Source organism: Tamandua tetradactyla, chromosome 3, assembly GCF_023851605.1.
Source record: "Tamandua tetradactyla isolate mTamTet1 chromosome 3, mTamTet1.pri, whole genome shotgun sequence".
Lineage (NCBI taxonomy): Eukaryota > Metazoa > Chordata > Mammalia > Pilosa > Myrmecophagidae > Tamandua > Tamandua tetradactyla.
This window is the reverse complement of record NC_135329.1, coordinates 198,396,146-198,416,360: the sequence shown is the minus strand read 5'-3', so window position 1 is coordinate 198,416,360 and position 20,215 is coordinate 198,396,146. Positions and strand designations below refer to the sequence as shown.

Genomic DNA, 20,215 nt, shown 5'->3' with positions numbered 1-20,215 from the left:
CCAAGTATCAGACAGGAATGAGGACACAGGGCTTTACCCGAAGAGACTATACACTCAACTGGGTTTGGAAGGAGACATTCTGTGTACTCATGTCACCCTATGGCACTGAAGAACTAGTGATCTGCCTTCACTTACCAGTACTCATCAGATACTCTCTGAAGAGAGGACATCGGAACCACACTGGGAGCACATGAAGATATTCAGTAAAGCCGGGAAATAGCTTTTTGAAGTTTGAATAATTCGTACAAAAATTTCCAAAGGCTCCAACAACCAGTATTCCATGGGGGTGAAACCCAAAAACGTAGTTGTGTCTTGGATCCAAATCACAAGTTTTGATGAGCTACAGTGTATTTATGTTGAGATAAAAAAAAAAAATGTTCCCTTAGTAGTTCCCAATGAGACACAAAAGAACTCATGATTAGTTCTTATGCTAAGAAGAAATGGAGAACATGATGTTTTATTTCTCTGGGTTAGAGCTCTTTCCAAATTTTTAAACTATCACCTGAGCCCCAAGCCCTTCACACAAGGCCTTCTAAATTTTGTCAATTTAGAGTCCATTTAATAACTTGTGCTGAACTGCAGGCTTTCTCCCTCCGAAAAGGAAAAAGCTCGAAAGATACGTGATGAAAACACACTTCCATTCAACTTAAAAAAGGACATGTAAACAATTAAGTAGTACTATATAAAGAAACATTATACAATACAAACAAATATAAAAATAGTACTACATAAAACAATACTACTTACATGAATTGGAAAATAGTCCTTAAAATACTTCCAAACTGTCCAGCTTCTGACCCAGTTGTATCTCCTGCCGCCTTGCTCTGGGGTACTCCAGTCAAAGTAAAGCCAGGTCAAATATGGGATGTAAAGGAACCAATAGTTGTATATGATGAGGATCACAATGAGCCCAATCAACACCTGTGCTGTAAGAAAAGACCCAAACCTTTTGGAGTCAAAGTTAGTTAGTATCTGCTCACTGTACTGTACAATCATTGGCCCACAGTAGGGGGATTTAACACATTTGGGGTATAGTGAACTAAGCTTCTGTTCAAGTAAGGTAATAGAACAAGAGACAAGTGACACTCATTTAACATTTACCAGGCGTTTACTAGATGCCAAGCATTATATTGTGGGCTCTGTCTAAATATTCTCATGTAATCCTCATTATAGCCTTAGCAGTTCCAAAGCAGCCACAGTACTCTGTAGACATGTTCCACCTCTAATATTTACAAAAGCACACACTGAGCCCTTTTTATAGAAGAGAAATGGAAACAGAGAGGTCAGGTTGCCCCAAGTCAGCCAGCATGTCAGAGGAAAACAAATCCAGGCAGTCTGACTTCAAAGCCCCACCACCTTCACCCCGTCCCTACACAGCCACTCGCATACGAGAGACGGAGAGGCCAAGGCTGATAGGGGGCTACGGAGGGTCTCCTGGCCCATGGCTTCACCCCAACTGAGCAGCCAGTATTCACGTGTTCACGAAGAAGAAGCATTCTAGTGACAAACTTTATTCTCAGGGACTCGGTTGCCAGAGAGAGAGGTTGCATAGGAAGTACTCTACATCTTAGCTGGTATATCACTCCTTGCAGCATTTCATAACGACAGCTCAATCCTACTTGTTAAGGCACTTAACATAGCTTAAAAATACATGATTCAAAAACTGACAAAATTCAGGTGGGAGTTACAAGAGTGTTTGCTTTAGAGTAATCTATTAAGTTCAGCTACACACTTGTTTTACGCGTGTGCTATGTATTACAAGAAAAATTCCTTTTTTTAAAAGTGAACTACATTAACCAGAGAGAATATAACGAAGATGCAGGCCTGGCACATAGTAATAAATAAATGCCAGCTATCACTAGTTCAATAAATACCAGCTATCACTAGTGCTGACTTCAATCATATATATACATATACAGAACATGTATTTATATTTCTGGTAATATAAAAATCAATAAATTTCCCAGTATGGATTTGAGCAAAGATTACAATTGAATCTAGTCAAAGGGCTGACTTGCTGCTCTCTCCAGAGGAGTTACAGGTTAACAGAGTAGGGGAAAGGTTAAGGAAGTCTGTGCCCTCCATGCCTCTGTGGGGTGTTTTCTTACATTTTGGCACTGTTGAGCAAGTTTCCATCAGCCCAGAAGCAAGGCCAAAGAGTGCCCTCTGCCCTCCTGTCTATCAGAACTGTTCTATTTTGCTTCACCTGCTTCCTTCCACTAGGTCTGAGTGCTGACAGTTTACTACCATTGGTTAATTTTCTCTTTATTTTAGTAAAACATGCAAAAATAATCTGGAGACACATAGGCCTCATTCTTCTATACCCAAAGCTTTATCAGATGGGGAGACACAGTAGGGCAGGGAAAGGACAGGTATTGAGCAGTGGCCATCTGCCTGTCCTTTTAGGCAGGCAATCTCATTTACTCCTCTTTGCAACCCTCAAGATGTTTATTATGGTCCCCATTTTAAATTGCAGAAACGTAGGCTCAGGGAATTTGAGGAACCAATGGACTTGAACCTGGATCTGCTTAAAACCTAAACCCATGAAGTGTTTCACAAAATCCTAACATGCCCCAACCAACTGTAAAAACAACAGTAGCTTATAAGTATTTATTACAAGTGCACAAGCAAGTTCATAAGCATAAAGAATCAGGTAAATGAAAGGCTCTGTTTTCCTCACTACAAAGTGGAGAAACTCAGACTAAAAGCAAATTGACTTAATTTTATTTGCAGAGTGAGCCTAGAGTAGATTCAGAAATAAAGTCCCCAGCTATTATTTCAAAGTTTTACTCATTTAAACACACACACTTTAGTTGAATACACATTGAGTATGTTTGTTTGTTTGTTTTTTGGCATGGGCAGGCTCCGGGAATTGAGCCTGGGTCTGTGGCATGGCAGGCATATTGGGTATTGTTCTAGTTTTCTAGCTGCTGGAATGCAATATACCAGAAACAGAATGGCTTTTAAAAAGTGGAATTTAATAAGTTGCTAGTTTACAGTTCTAAGGTCGAGAAAATGTCCCAATTATACAAGTCTATAGAAATGTCCAACCAAAAGCATCCAGGAAAAGATACCTTGGTTCAAGAAGGCCGATGAAGTTCAGGGTTTCTCTCTCAAGTGAGAAGGCACATGGCGAGCATGGTCAGGGTTCCTCTCTCATCTGGAAGGGCACATGGCGAACACAGCATCATCTGCTAGCTTTCTCTCCTGGCTTCCTATTTCATGAAACTCCTCGGGAGACATTTCCCTTCTTCATCTCCAAAGGTCGCTGGCTGGTGAACTCTGCTTCTTGTGGCTATGTTGTTCTGCTCTGCTCTCTCTGAATCTCTCATTCTCCAAAATGTTTCCTCTTTTATAGGACTTCAGAAACTAATCAAGACCCACTCAAATGGGTGGAGACACGCCTCTACCTAATCCAGCTTAACAACCACTCTTAAATCACATCACCAGGGAGATGCTCTAATTACAGTTTCAAACATACAATACTGAATAGGGATTAGAAGAAACCGCTGCCTTTACAAAATGGAATTAGGATTAAAACATGGCTTTTCTAGGGTACATAAATCATTTCAAACCAGCACAAGTATGTTTTTAATATTCATTATATATCCGGAATTGGACTGCCTAACATAGGCAAATAGCAGAAACAGCCACTGACCAACTCCTTGGGCAAGTTCCTTTACCTCTTGCACCTCAATACCCTTACCTGCAAAATGGGCTAATTAAAGCACTTGTCTCCAAGGACTTCTGGGAGAAAAAGTGACATAAGATGCCCAGGGCCTCGCACAGAGCAAGCATTGACAAATGTGACCATGTGTACCATTAGACATTTGGAAAATGCAAAAAGTAGAAACAGATAAAATATCAGCACTATTTCTGTCACCCACCCAAAAATTAGTACTAAAATTTTCTTTTTGATCTTTTTTGTCCTATTAACAGGCTATTTTTCTGTAACTTGGTTGACCTCATATATTTTCTTCTCCTATAATTTATCACTTACAATTATATCGCACTAGCAGTTTGGTATTATAAATTTGGTTTTATAACCTCTTCATAACGTTATTTTTATTGACTGATCAATTCCATTGATTGGCAGCATTAATTCAACCATTCCCTTATTTTTGAACATATGGTCTTCTAATTGATTTTTTTTTATAAACATAATCTTGCAGCAAGCTCCTTCATACATAAAATTTTCCCCACATTTTTATTACTCCCATAGGACAGTAGATGAATACTGGATCATGAAGTACAAATATTTTTGTCATTTGATACACTTCAATGCCTTGCAATTCAAAGAAGTTGTTCTAATTTATACTCCCACTTCACACATTGCATACATTTTTTTTTATTTCATGTCATAAACATTACCAAAATACTTTTTTAATCCCTTGATTCTAAGTTGAATCCAAAGAAGAAAACACTAAAACACTAGGTGACTCTACATTTACTTTTAAGCCAACATAGAGTGGGTATGATGATTGCTTAATATTTCTTTTTGTGAAATTTCCTGTACAGTGTTTTGTAGGATTACTACAGGCTAATGTGAGTTGAGGAAGACAATCTTTCTCAAACAATATTACATACTTATTATTATATTACAGATATAAGTGTTTTATACAATGAAGTTAATGCAACAAACTGCCTTAGGATTTATAGTATTTACATGCCATAAAACAAGCTTTATTGGGCTCATACTTTGTGCAATTTTAAAGAGATGACTATCTATTATGTACAACTATGTGTGTGCCAGTTTGAAACTATCATGTACCCTAGAAGAGCCATGTTTTAATCCTGATCCAAACTTATGGGGCAGACCGAACGTTTAGGGTGGGAAACTTTGATTGGATTGTTTCCATGGAGATGTGGCACACCCAATTGTGGGCGTGGCCTTTTGATTAGATGGAGATGTGACTCCAGCCATCTAAAGGGATATTGATTAGTTTACTAGAGTTCTTTAAAAGGGATAACATTTTGGAGAAACCTCAGATGCAGAAGCTTGGAAAACAGTTACTTCAGAACTGACAGAGACACAGATCTTTGGACATGCTTGGAGTTTGGACAGAGAGGGCAAATACGTAGACATGGGCAGAGCCCAGCAGATGATACCAGGTGCCTTCCTGTGAGATGTTAAGCAAGCCAGAACCTGGAGAGAGCCAAGGGAAGCCAAGAGATGTAGTCCAGCCCTGGAGAAACCAAGTGAGGAACCCCCACAGGAGCAGGGGCTGAAAGCAACAGAGTCCAGGAGCAAGGGACCAGCAGATGCCAGTCATGGGACTACCCAGCTGACAGAGGTTTTCCAGGTGGTATTAGCCTTTCTTGAACCAAGGTAACCTCTTATTACTACCTTAATTTGGACATTTTCATGGCCTTAGAACTGAAAACTTGTGATTTAATAAATTCCCTTTTTAAAGGCCTTTCCATTTCAAGTATATTGCATTCTAGAAGCTTAAGCAAACTAATACAGTACATATAATCAAGAAACATATTTTCCATAACTAAAATGTGCATTATTTTTTTAAATGTTTATCAATGCTATTTATTTTCACTTTGCGTCAGAACATCCAGTACTTGCTTATTTTCTATGTATGCTCAACACCTGTCTTTTATGTACAATATTAAATTTTTACTGTACATTAACTTCTGGAAAAAGCAAATAAATGAAGATTGTTTTTACTAGCTTATAAAGTATTTGAACGTGTATTTTTTGTATGAAGCAATTTTTTTGTCACAATTGTATCTTCCCAAATTTTAAAATGTCTTTTCATAAAAAACATGATGGCTAGCTTTTCAGATAAAAGCAACAAACAAACAAAAAACTAGGTGATAAATAAATGGAAGGACATACTGTGTTCATGGATTGGAAGACTAAATATAGTTAAGATGTCAATTCTACCTAAATTGATTTACAGATTCAATGCAATACCAATTAAAATCCCAAAAATGTACTTTTCAGAAATACAAAAACCAATAACCAAATTCATCTGGAATGGCAGGTGCCCCAAATAGCTAAAAGTATCCTGAAACCAAAAAAAGGAAGTCGGAGGTCTCACGCTACCTGACTTGAAGGCATATTATGAAGCCACAGTGGTCAAAACAGCATGATACTGGCATAAAGACAGATATCTTGACCAATGGAATAGAACAGAGTGTTTAGATGTAGACCCTCTCCTCTATGGACAATTGATCTTTGATAAGGCAGTCAAGCCAACTCACCTAGGAGAGAACAGTCTCTTCAATAAATGGTGCCTAGAGAACTGGATATCCACATGCAAAAGAATGAAAGAGGATCCATATCTTACACGCTATACAAAAATTAACTCAAAATGGATCAAAGACCTAAACATTAGATCTAAAACTATAAAATTTTTAGAACGAAATGCAGGGAAATATCAATTTTATAATAAGATTTAATAATGGTTAAATAAGGTTTCCTAGACCTTACACCCAAAGCACAAGCATTGAAGAAAGAAAGAAAGAAATGGGAAATCCTCAAAATTAAACACTTTTGTGCATCAAAGATCTTCATCAAGAAAGTAAAAAGACTTTACTGATAACTGACATTAGTAAATAAACTTGGACTATTTCGTTGGTAACAACGACCACCAGGAGATAGAAATAGGGTAAGATATTGGGTAGCTGGAGCTGAAGGGATACAGATTGTGCAACAGGAATGAATATAAAGACTCAGAAAAGGACAGCACAATACCACTTAACTGCAATACAATTATGTTAAAACACTGAATGAAGCTGAATGTGAGAATGATACAGGGAGGAGGGCTGGGGGCATAAATGAAATCATAAAGAAAGATAGACGATAAAGATTGAGATGGTATAATCTAGGAATGCCTAGAGTATATAATGATAGTGAGTAACTGTACAAATTTAAAAATATTTTTGCATGAGGAAGAACAAAGGAATGTCATTACTGCAGGGTGCTGAAAATAGATGGTAATTAATATTTTAAAATTTCAACTTATGTGTGAGACTAAAGTGAAAAATGTTTATTTGGTACAAAATTTATATTTTGACTATCTCATCTCCTAATATAACTTATGTAGATAGTTGGTTGAACAACATAAGTACATGGAACCTTGGGTAGGACATGAGATTTTGTTGGTTTGTCCAGGGTGATGCCCTGCTAAATCCCAGAATGATTTGATCAGTGAGTGGAAAAGTATCTGCAAAGTCCCCTTTGGGGAATGGTGAGAACAGGGGAAAATTCAACCTCCCCAAGTTGAATTCTTGATATTCTTACAAGCAGTGTGGACAACCAAAGCTATAAGCTGAGCCCCCAGTCTTCGGGTTTGTTCATATGAAACTTAACCCCACAAAGGATAGGTCAAGCCTACTTAAAATTAGGCCTAAGAGTCACCCCCAAGAGAACCTCTTTTGTTGCTCAAATGTGGCCTCTGTCTCTCCAGCCAATACAACAAGCAAACTCACCACCCTTCCCCTCTCTATGTGGGACGTGACTCCCAGGGGTGTGGACCTTCCTGGCAATGGGACAGAAATCCCAGAATGAGCTGAGACTCAGCATCAAGGGATTGAGAAAACCTTCTCGACTAAAAGGCTGAAGAGTGAAATGAGGCAAAGTGTCAATGGCTGAGAGATTCCAAACAGAGTCGAGAGGTTATCCTGGAGGTTATTCTTATGCATTAAGTAGATTTCACCTTGTTATCCAAGGTGTAATGGAGAGGCTGGAGGGAAGTGTCTGAAAATGTAGAGCTGTGTTCCAGTAGCCATGTTTCTTGATGATGATTGTATAATGATACAGCTTTCACAAGGTGACTGTGTGATTGTGAAAATCTTGTGTCTGATGCTCCTTTTATCTACCTTGTCAACAGACAAGTAGAACACAGGGAAGAAAAATAAATAATAAGGGGAACAAATGTTAAAATAAATTTAGTTTGAAATGCTAGTGATCAATGAAAGGGAGGGGTAAGGGGTAGGGTATGTAAAATTTTTTTTTCTGTTTTAGTTTAACTTTCCTGTTGTCTTTTTATTTCTTTTTCTGAATTGATGCAAATGTTCTAAGTGTTCTAAATGTTCTAAATGTTCTAAATGAATATGCAACTATATGATGATATTGTGAATTACTGATTATATATGTAGAACAGAATGAGCATATATTAGGAATGTTTGTGTTTCTTTCTTACAATATTTTTTATTAATAAAAAATTTTTAAAAAAAGAAAGTAAAAAGACAGCCTACACAATGGGAGACAATATTTGGAAATGATACATCAGAATATATAAAGAGATTGTTCAACTCAACAACAAAAAGACAGACAACCCAATTACAAAATGGGCAAAAGATTTGAACAGACACTTCTCAGAAGAGAAAATACAAATGGCCAAAAGACACACGAAAAGATGCTCAACTTCCCTGGCTACTAGGGAAATGCATATCAAAACCACAATGAGATATCATCTCACACTCACCAGAGTGGCCATTATCAATAAAACAGAAAACTACAAGTGCTGGAGAGGATGTGAAGAAAGAGGCACACTTATCTACTGTTGGTGGGGATGTAAAATGGTACAACCTCTGTGGAAGGTAGAGTGGCAGTTCCTTAAGAAGTATAGAATTGCCATATGATCCAGCAATATCATTGCTAGGTATCTACTCAGAGGACATGAGGGCAAGAACACAAATGGACATTCGCACACAAATGTTTATAGCAGCATTATTTACAATTGCTAAGAGGTGGAAACAGCCAAAATGTCATCAGCAGACGAGTAGCTAAGCAAGCTGTGGTATATACATACAATGGAATATTATGCAGCTGTAAAACAGAATAAAGTCATGAATCATGTAACAACATGGATGGACCTTAAGGACATTATGCTCAGTGAGATTAGCCAGAAACAAAAGGACAAATACTGTATAGTCTCACTGATATGAACTGACATTAGCAAATGAACTTGGAGAATTTCAGTTGGTAACAGAGACTATCACGAGATATAAATAGGGCACATATTGGGTAATTGGAGCTGAAGGAATACAAATTGTGCAACAAATTGTGAAAATTCAGAAATGGATAGCACAATACTACCTAACTGCAATACAATTATGTTAAAACACTGAATGAAGCTGAATGTGAGAATGATAGAGGGAGGAGGCCTGGGGGCACAAATGAAATCAGAAGGAAAGATAACAATAAAGACTGAGATGGTATAATCTAGGAATGCCTAGAGTGTATAATGATAGTAACTAAATGTGCAAATTTAAAAATGTTTCTGCAGGAGGGAGAAAAAAGGAATGTCAATAATATAGAGTATTGAAAATAGATGGTAATTAATATTTTAAAACTTTAACGTATGTGTGAGACAAGCAAAAAGTGTTTATTTGGTACAAAACTTATATTTTGACTAGTGCATTTCCTAATAGAACTTATGTGGGCAGCTTAATCGAACACCATAGTACTTGGAACCTTGTGTAGGACATGAGATTTTGTAGGTTTGTCCAGAGTGATGCCCAGATAAATCCCAGAGTGATTTGAACAGTGAATAAAAAAGTATTTGCAGAGTGCCCTAGGGGGAATGGTGAGAAAGGGGGAAAATTCAGCTTCCCCAAGTGGAGAATTCTTGATATTCTCATAGGCAGTAGGGACAGCCAAAGCAATAGGCCGAGCCTCCAATCTTGGGGTTTGCTCATATGAAACTTAATCCTGCAAAGGATAGGCTAAGCCTACCTAAAATTAGGCCTAAGAGTCACCCCCAAGAGAACCTCTTCTGTTGCTCAGATGTGGCCTCTCTCGGCCAACAGAGCAAGCAAACTTACTGCCCTCCCCCTGTCTATGTGGGACATGACTCCCAGGGTGTGGACCTTCCTGGAAACATGGGACAGAAATCCTAGAATGAGCTGTAACTCAGCATCAAAGGATTGAGAAAATCTTCTCGACCAAAAGGGGGAAGAGCGAAACGAGACAAAATAAAGCAACAGTGGCTGAGAGATTCCAAACAGAGTCGAGAGGTTATCCTGGAGGTTATTCTGACACATTAAATAGATATTGCCTATATCTATATTAGTTAAGGGGTAATGGAGAAGCTGGAGGGAACCGCCTGAAAATCTGGAGCTATGCTCCGGTGGCAATGTTTCTTGAAGACAATTGTATGATGATATGGCTGTTGCAGCGTGACTGTGTGGTTGTGAAAACCTTGTGTCTGATGCTGCTTTTGTCTACTTTATTGATGGACAAGTAAAACATATGGATTAAAAATAAATAAACAATAGGGGAACAAATGTTAAAATTAATTTAGTAGATTGAAATGCTGGTGATCGGTGAAGGGGAGGGGTAAGGGGTATGGTATGTATGAATTTTTTCTGTTTTCTTTTTATTGCTTTTTCTGAATTGATGCAGATGTTCTAAGACATGATCATGATGATAAATATACAACCATGTGATGATAGTGTGAGTTATTGATTATATAAGAACAATGATCATATGATAAGAATGTGTTTATATGTGGTTATCTATCATAAATAAAAAATAAATTCATGAAAAAAAAAACAACTAGGTGACTAGTTCACACCTAATTTCTATTTTTACCTTAGTAAGCAATCCAAGGTAATTTGATTCATCTAAATTGGAGGCCAGTGTGGAAGGGTAAGATACAAAAGCCTACTCCAATACATTGTGCAGTTCTCAAAACTGAGGTTGATGCCTTTTAAAATTGTATAGATTCACAAACCAAATTGCACTGAAGGCCAGAATTTCAGCTGGCTTTGCTTAACTAAGTACTTCCTGTACTAAAAGTCATAAGGCTGTTCCCTTTCCTATAAAACTCCCACAGATTTTAGCTCCAGGTAAGTGTTAGTTATTATTAGTTTGAACCATATGAAATTGTGGACATTTGACTGTTTGTGACCTAGAAAAACACCAGTTCCATATAGTTCAACACAGTAAGTTATCTGATTTATTCTAAGGTGCATAAATTACTTTGAGACAAATAATAAAAAAAAAATAGGTAAGCAGAAGGAAAAATATATGCCAAAATATTAACAACAGTTATCAATGGATAAGAATATGAAAATTTCTAACCTCTTCTAAAAAGTTCTCCTACATTTTCCAATTTTTCTAATAATTAGCATGAATTACTGTATATTAAAATTTTATTTTAAAAAAGAATGAAAATGGCTCCGCTAAATGGAAACAACTAAATAAAACTCTTCAGAACAGATCCACTTATATAAGAATATCCTCATTTTAAAATTATTATACATTAAATTGATATTTCTTTTAGTCTCCAGTATCTTAGAGCAGCTAGAAGTAAAAACCCAAAATTGTGGAATCGCGACCCATACCAAACTCTGAATTCTGTTCTACATCTAATTGTTTTGCTGTGTTTTGAAATGTATTGCTTTTTTGTAGATATGTTATTTTTCACAAAAAAGAAAAAAAAATGTTGATCATGATGATAAAAAAAAAGTATTCCTTCTAGGCTCCTATGTTCTGGAGCAGCTAGAAGGAAAAATCTGGAGATGATGGAATGGTAGTCCATGACGAACTCTGGGATCTGTCCTGTAACTACTTGTTGAAGAGTGCTTTGAAAAGGTTTATTTATCTTCTTTCTTTACTTGGTATATATGTTATACTATACAATTAAAAAAGAAAGTTAAAAAATGATTCTATTAAATTTCTGTAGCAGTCTGCATTAGAAGCAAATCTGTTGAAATAATGTATTTTCCTGCATTAACTTACAACCAATAATAAATAATTTAAAATATTTAACTTACATGTGTTTCCATCCTGTTCTTATACAAAAAGTTTTAATTTCCTCCTATAAAACAGCTTTTTATTGATCTATGTTATATATTCACAAACTTTGTAATCATCCAGAGTGTATAATCAGTGGTTCACAGTATCATTATATAGCTGTGCATTCATCATCACAATGATGATATGGATAAACAGGATTTCAACAAAATAAAAAACATAAGCTCTTCAATAGACACCATTATAGAATGAAAAGACAAGCCATGGACTGAGAAAAAAATTATGCGAAGCACATATCTGATAAAGGACTGTATCCAGAATATATAAAGAACTCCCAAATTCAATAATATGAAAAAGAGCAACCCAATTTTTTAAAAAAAGCAGGGACAAATTATTTAAACAGACACTTCAACAAAGAAGATATAGGACGGCAAATGAGTACATGAAAATATACTCAACATCATTAGTCATTAGAGAAATACAAATTAAAATCATGATATATCCCTAGATTTCTAACATTGCAAAAATTAAAGAGATTAACCATGCCAATGATGGCAAAGATGTATACAGTAACTGGAATTCTCATATGCTACTGGTGGGAATGGAAAATGGTATCACGACTTTGGAAGAAAGCTTGGCAGTTTCTTAAAACGTTAACATACATTCACCATATGATCCTGCCATTCCATTCCCAGTTTTACCCAAGAGAAAAGAAAGCATATGTGAAGATAAAGACTGTAGGTGAAAGTTCACAGCATATTCATAATAGTTACAAATTAAATATCCACCAAGACATGAGTAGAAAACTTGTAGTATATCCATCCAATGGAATGCTACTCAGAAACAAATAGCCATTAGCTATTGATACATACATGGAGGAAATAATACTGCTGAGTGAAAAGACAAAAAAAGAGTACATATTATGTGATTCCATTACTACAAAACTCTAGAATATGTCAATTATCTGTAGTTACACACACACAAAAAACATCCGTGGTTGCTTGGGGATGGTGGGAGGGAAGTTGGACAGATTATCAAGAAGTCTTTGGGGGTGATTGGAATGATCATTATCTGGATTATGGTGATGGTTTCATAGGTATATACTTATGTAAAAATGTATCAAATGGTACACTTTATTTAGTTTTTTCAATGAAAGAGTTTATTACTAAGTGCTTAGTAGGAGAGCAGATGGCCTAGTGACCCAAAATCTGTCTCCACGAACTGCAGTAATTTTGATAGTTTTACTAGAGAAAAAGATGGGCAGGGTTTAGGATAATGAGCACAGTGCCTGTAGGTGATATAACTAGAGTGATCTAATTATTATTATTATTATTTTTACTATTTTACTATTTTTATTGACAAAACAAGACAACATACAAACACAAACATTCTTAACATATGAACATTCCATACTTGGTGTACAATCAATGGCTCACAATAACATCATATAGTGGTACACTTTATTTTATGTGCGGTTTACTCTCTGTCAATTATACATCAATACAACTCTTTAAATAAACCCCTCAATAAAATTTTGAGCTTCAGTTTCCTCATCTAAAAAATAAATACAATAATCCCTGCTACATGGCATTGTAGGTAGAGGATGCTCAATAAATTTTGGCTCTCTCTTTTTTAGTTTTCTACTTTTCAGTTTCAATTTTTTGAATCTTAAGATTAGATGACAGGTACCTAATACCTATCTCAAGGGAACAGTGTTTGATTTGCTATTTTAAAATATACCCTAAGTGCTTACAGCTTAGACTCATTTTCCTGGTGGTGGAGAGGAAAATGCATTTCAGGGTTTTGATTTAGAGATCCTCGAAAATAATAATTAAAATCTTTCTTCTCACCATTGGAAGTAGCTGTTAATTAACTTCTTACTCGAAAACCGAAAATTAAACGGAAAATTAATAATCCTGCCTTTCCTGTAAGAATTGAAATATTGGGTAAAGTGGACCTAGACGATGAAGAAAAGTTTTTTGTTATAGAAATTCCAGTTAATAATTGACAAATGAATAACAGAATTTTACAGTTAATTAATTCAGGCAAGGATCATTAATGGTGGCTTAAGCTATTGGTTTAAAAAAATGGTGTTTTTTTTTTTACTGGTTAAAAAAAAACATTTGTCTTCGGGATAGTCAAGCTATTATCAATCTCTGTTAACCTACTGGTTATAAGGGGAAATGCGTGTCTTTAGAATGGGGGCTCAGCGGTTCCTACCCGAACTTCCTCGACACTAATGGCTTTGTGTTGAGTGCACAGCAGCACATAGGAAGAAGTCCCGCCAAAAAGAATCAATCTCAACCTAATCCAACTTCCTTTTTAGAAGAAATGCAGAAAACAATTTAAGCAACTAAACAAATTCCAAAAGGGAGATATCCTACAGGACAGGTAAGCTGACTTCCACAACGTGCCAGTAACAAGAAAACAGGAAGGTGCATGTACTCTCAACAACTAAGAGACATAAAACCCAAATGCAACATGCAAGTCAGGTTTGGATCCCGATTCAAACAAATCACTGGTAAGGATGCATTTTGGCACAATTTAGGAAATCTGAACATGAATTTGGATTAGATGATTTTAAAGAATTGTTAATTTTGAACTGTAATCCATAGCACACTCTGAAATATCAAACTCTGAAGTATATATGTTGTTCTTCACAATTAAAAAAAAAATTTTTTTTTTGAACAACGCTTAAAAAGACCAAAGAAGAAAGTGACAAATTGCCAGAGATCATCATCCAGAGATAACTAGGCATATATATATTTTTAGGCAGAGGTAGACAAATTTTACAGAAATGGTATCATCTTATACAAGCTGTTCTATCATCTAATTTTTCACTCAATCATATGTCATAGTGTGTATCTGTGTCAATAAATATACATCTAAGTCTCACTCTAGGCAGCAGAATAGCCTAACATATGGATAAAATACACTTTAACATATTGATGGACATTAAGGCTGTTTTCAGTTTTTCATCGTTGTAAACCTTGCTACAATGAACATCTTTGTGCATAAAAGAAAAGAATTGTTAATTTTGCTAAATATGATGATACTGTGATTATCTTAAAATATTTACTTTTAAGGTATATATACTTATGCCATAGAAATGTCATAGAATTGAGATATTATAGTGACTTATTTATTTATTTATTTTATTAATACTTTTTTTTTTTGCATGGGCAGGCACCAGGAAGCAAACACGGGTCTCTGGCATGGCAGGCTAGAACTGCCGGCTGACCTAGGGTGGCCTGCCCACTGTGATTTATTTTTAATACTTTCATAAAATAACAGATAAGACAAATACAGCAAAATATTAAATAACTGTAAACCTAGTGATGAGTTTACAGGAGTTCATGTTTCTCTACTTTTCTGTATGTTTGAAATTTTTCATAATAAAATTTTCAAAATATATGATAATACAAATGAGTATACAACTTGACACAAATATCAAACATATGAAATAAACACATTTCAATGAATCGTCTGAACAGCCACTGTAGCTCAGTTTAACTGAGGAATTGCTCATTGAGCAGTTGTCATGTTTGAGTCAGTGGTCCACTTACAAGTGGCACAGGTAGCTCCATGACCCACTTCTGAGCTACGTGACCTTGGACAATGTACTTCACCTCCTAGTTCGCTCATCTGTAAAAGGATACTGTAAGGAACACCCTGGTTAATAGGCGCATCAAGAAATGCAGAGTGGTTAAGCGTCTTCCCTTCTGTATGATGAAATGCAAGTTGTCATTCAACAAGTATAATGAATATCTTTCTCTGCCAAGGCATGGTGGGTGCTGCCCTAACTGAGCTTGCAGGCTAGGATGGCAATACAGACCTCACTCAAACAACCACAGACATAAAGCAAAGTACAGAGATATGCTGAATGGTCAGTCTGACTCCAAGTTCAAGTCTCTGCAGGGTCAGCAGAATGGTTAAAGCAGGGGCTCTGGGCAGACTACTTAGATTTGCATTGAACCTCTCTATCTCCTTCTACCTATGTAACCTAGAACAAATTATTGCCCCTCTTAGTTCTCTTATCTGTAAAATGAGCTCAGGACTAGTCACTGACAGAGTGCTAGAGGACTACGTGATGAGTTAATCCTCGCACTGTGCTTAGAACAGCACCTGGCACATACCATGTTACGATAAGTATTATCTATTATCTCTGTGCCCCTTTGGTCCAGAGCAAAAGGGAGTGTAAAGTCACCAACGTGGCCTGTCAGGGCTTAATGAATTACTGTTCTGAATTTTCCTTTTTCAACAAACTTTAGCTGCACAGTTGAGTCACTTGAAGAGTTCTTTAAAAAAAAAAATTCTGAAAAAAAACTAGAGAGGCAATGACAAGTAAATGCAATATATGATCCTAGATGAGAGCTAATAAAGTAGAAGAAAGGGCTCAAAAGGACATTATCGGGACATACGAAAAAATTGAAATATTGGCTGTAAGCTTATATTAATATTAAATTTCTTGAATTGGGCGGGCCACGGTGACTCAGCAGGCAGGAATGCTTGCCTGCGGTGCTAGAGGACCCGGGTTCGATTTCCGGTGCCTGCCCATGTTAAATAAAAAAAAATTTCTTGAATTGATTGCTGTATTTAAAGTGAGAACATTAGTGAATATTTTTATTCTTAGGAAATGAACATGGCAGTATTAAGTGTTCAAAGAGCATGATGTATACAACCTACACAGAAGTGTTCAAGAATGGGTTGGTAAGTAGACAGACAGGCAGATTGATTGATAGACAAATGGAGAGATAGAATGACATGGCAAATGTTGCAAAACGTTAAATTGTAAATTTAGGTATCTGGAGTTCTCTGAATGGATGGGTCTAAGTTTTGTAACTGTCTTTTGAATCTGAAAGTATTTCAAAGTTAAAAAGAAAACACAATAGACTTACTAGCTCTGAATCAGTTCGGCTAGGTTGAAATTACAATTAATAAGAACAGGATACAATTATTTAAAAATATACAAAAATGGACCAGAAATTCCATTTAAATTCCAATAAATCACTGTTATATTCTGTGATTTGAAGAAATAAGTGAGTCTGTTAGCCTTTCAGGAATCTGTGTTTAGGTTAATAACACAAACATTTCACGTTTTCTTCAAACTTGAAAGCAATAGTATATATACAATTATTTCATAATACAACTGTTGAGTTCATGTCTTTTTCTTGTAACAGCTCTTTTTTAAATTTGATTCAAGATTTTCTCCCACAATGGCTTTTCCCACTCTGAAATCAACCAAATAAAATTATGTAAAATGTAACAATGTTAAGCTGTGATTTGGGACAAAAACAGAGTCACTACTTTATTAGAAGAATTTTGTAATCAGATAATAGTATGTACAAAATATGAATTTTCTATCATACTTGAATAAATATAAATGTTTTGGTTTGTTTATGTACATCAAATAAGGAGACAAATAGGTAGCAAAAAGAATTCTGATGCATGCGCTCCATTCTGAAACAGATGAATTAGAAATTCTGCAAACTAGAACCGGGGCATCCCTGTTTTTTAAAAACTTCTCAAATTATTCTAATGTGCAGCCAGGGTTAAAAACCACGGAGCTGGGCGGGCCACGGTGGCTCAGCAGGTAAGAATGCTTGCCTGCCATGCCCGAGGACCCAGGTTTGATTCCAGGTGCCTGCCCACGTAAAAAAAAAAACAAAATAAAAAACAAACAAACAAAAAACCACTGAGCTAGTAATCTAACCTGCTTTAGAAGTGTACAATTCTACAATGCCATGAGTTTTTTGGTTTTTTTAATTATTTTATTTTAATAATTTTAATTAAATTAAAAATAATTTAATTAATTTTATTAATTATTTATTAAATTAAATAATTTAATTATTTAATTTTTAATTATTTAAATTTAATAATTTTAAATTATTAGACCTCACTGGCCCCAAGAATGTACAATCCAGGCCTCATGGAAGACAAATTATTTTAAACTTAAGAAGAATTTAAATTCCCATAGTAGGGGTTCCCAATAAACGATTTCTCTCCGCTACCACCTCCGCTCCTCATTTACTACAAGAGGAGAAGAAACGTGCAGAAATAAGGGTTCAGGTAGGGTTCGCTGTGCTCTCTCGGTTCAAAGCCAGACCTCAGATGGGTGATATCCCATCTACAGTAATTTGGCTCATGTGCGATTCGACGGTGGGCTTAATTTAGGAACCGGCAAGAATACATTCCCACATGGAATTATTTTCAGTAGAAGCCACCCAACCCAAAGTTTTGATACAGTCTTCTTTGCAAAAGGATAACTTTCTGCATCGGGGAGACCTGAAACACTGAGAAGCAAGCAGCACTATTTGCCAAGAGAGTGGGGAATGCACGGAATCACGTTTTAAATACGTGAGCACTGTTTCTCCATTTATGAATCAACACCATGAGAAATGAGTTGACCCACTTCTGAGAGGGTAAAGGCAATGTTCTACAGCTCGACAGTTGGTTACGTTTGGCTATAGACATTTGTCAAGACTTATCGAGCTCATAATTTTTCAATTTAAAACTGAGGTAGAGTAAAACTGTACAAGGAAAATAAAGTTGATAAACAGTCATTCGCTACGAAGTTCACATGGGGAATAAAAAGCAGAGAGGAGAGTCCCACATTAGCTCCACACATGCCCTCTCTGACCTGCTTGATCTGCTGCCAAGAGAACAAGGGCAGGGAGGTACTAAACATGCCCTTGGTCAGCGACTGTCCGGAGAGGGGGGACGGGGCCGCACGCAGGGGGCTTTTGCCTGACTCTCCGGCCCCCGGGGCGCACGGGCTCCTTACCCAGCAGCAGGAAAGACAGGACCCACTGCAGCACAGCCACGGTCTGCAGCCGCCGCGCCAGCGGGATGTTGAGCGGCGCGAATTCCACCTTCATGGTGCGGCTGCTGTGCACGCTGCGCCAACCGCGGCGGCCTGGAACCCTTGCTGCTCCGCGGCCCTTGCGGGAAGGAGGCAGCAGGACTGGGACCCGGCAGCAGACGGAAGAAAGGCGGCGGCCCGGGAGCTGGCGGGCAGTGGACTTCGCCTTGGGTGCGAGGGCACGCCCAGACCGAGGCTGGCGGCTGCCAATCACGCATGCTGGCGCTGGCGCTGGCCCCAAGTGTCCGGGGGAGAGGGCAGCTGTCGCCTCTGGAGCGCTTTTGCTGGCGCTACCCGACAGCGGCGAGAGCGCGCCAGGGAGGGCACAGGGAACGAAGAGAGGGGTCACGAGCGGCCTGTCCTGCACTGACAGCACGGGCTCCTGCCGCCCGGCGCGGGCCCTGGAATCGCCTCTGGGACCGACCGTCGTTCAGCTCATCGATCGCCCCGTGCATTGGGTTTCAGCACCCGCCCACAAGCACAAACCTTCCTCCGAAGTGTCTCCCGATGGGAGAGTTTATGAATTCTCCCTTGAGACCGGGGTAATTCTCAAGTGTATAGGCCTATCCAACCTGAGGGGTAAGCAGGGCCATACATTGGTGCCAGGTAACCCTTGAGTTCCCTTTTCAGCTACCAAGCAAACAGCAGGCCTGTTAACTCAATCCGTCCCAATAAAGTCACTTTCCTGCAATATTATGGTTTGGAGACATTGCTCTGGAGGCAGCCATCCCATTGTCCGTGTGTTCAAGGGACTATGTACCTGGGAGTGGTTCCCTTGTTCTTGACAGAGAGGGGCTGTCTGGCTTAAGATACCATACCCAGGTGTTAGACATACCATGCCCTCTTAGAGTTGTAAATGCCCCTCTTTTTCTCTAAAAACTTAATGTTTTGTCTTAGTGTCTGTTTTATATGTTGAATGACTCTCTCCATTGTTATAATATAAAAGAAATCCTATGTCCTATTAAGCTACACAATAACAGAGATACAAAACAAACCACAAATGCATGTCTGGAGGAGTATAATAATTTAGAAAGTACGTAATTTGTTTGACCACATATACTTAATGGTATTCAGATAAAATACATGTTGTAATATTTAGCGCTTCTTACCTGTTTTCCGGAAGATGTATGATAAATGTTCTAAGCATTCGCATTGATATCTGCCTGCTGGAGGTTTGTCATTTTCCTCACATTCTATGGAGTTCCTGGCAGTTTTCTTCGCAGCATTTCTCTTGTGAAGGGGTCTAGGAGAGAAAACTGTTTAGAGGGTGCTATTTTTACCCCACGACGATGTATCCAGGGTCACACTCACATCAATTCGACAGAAGAGTTAAGTTGTTAATAAAATTTCATAGGGACCTTCCCATTTTGGTCCCAACTGCTCTGCTGGATGCTGATTTTTCCATTTTGAAAAAAGAAATTGGTCCCCAGGCTTAAAACAGTGTAAAGGAACTTCTGTAGGAAAACAGAGCTGAGTTGAGGCATAGTGGTGAACTGCCTCTAGTGTAGCCCCAGTGACTGAACACGCCTCTTGGTTTCTAACTGGTGGACTTGCTCACCCCAGGTATACATGCTACCTTGTTTTAGGAATGGTCTCCCATATGCCATTTCAAATGGGCTCAAGAGGCGCCT

The 20,215-nt window shown here is 37.6% G+C and overlaps 1 protein-coding gene across 2 annotated transcripts in view; it reads right to left on the bottom strand.

Annotated features, from left to right (window-relative positions):
* The window catches only part of MOGAT1 (monoacylglycerol O-acyltransferase 1), a 35,159-nt gene extending 16,342 nt beyond the window's left edge, over positions 1–18,817 (bottom strand). The window contains exons 1-3 of one of the 2 annotated variants that reach the window (XM_077155263.1): positions 18,507–18,817; positions 748–946; positions 136–340 (exon numbers count right to left, since the gene is read on the bottom strand). In XM_077155263.1, coding sequence (XP_077011378.1) covers positions 136–340; positions 748–946; positions 18,507–18,802 — 700 coding nt within the window. In that variant the 5' untranslated portion in view covers positions 18,803–18,817. The remainder of the gene's footprint in view (positions 1–135; positions 341–747; positions 947–18,506) is intronic. The other variant, XM_077155264.1, reaches the window with a different exon arrangement.
* Between the last annotated feature and the right edge of the window lie 1,398 nt (positions 18,818–20,215).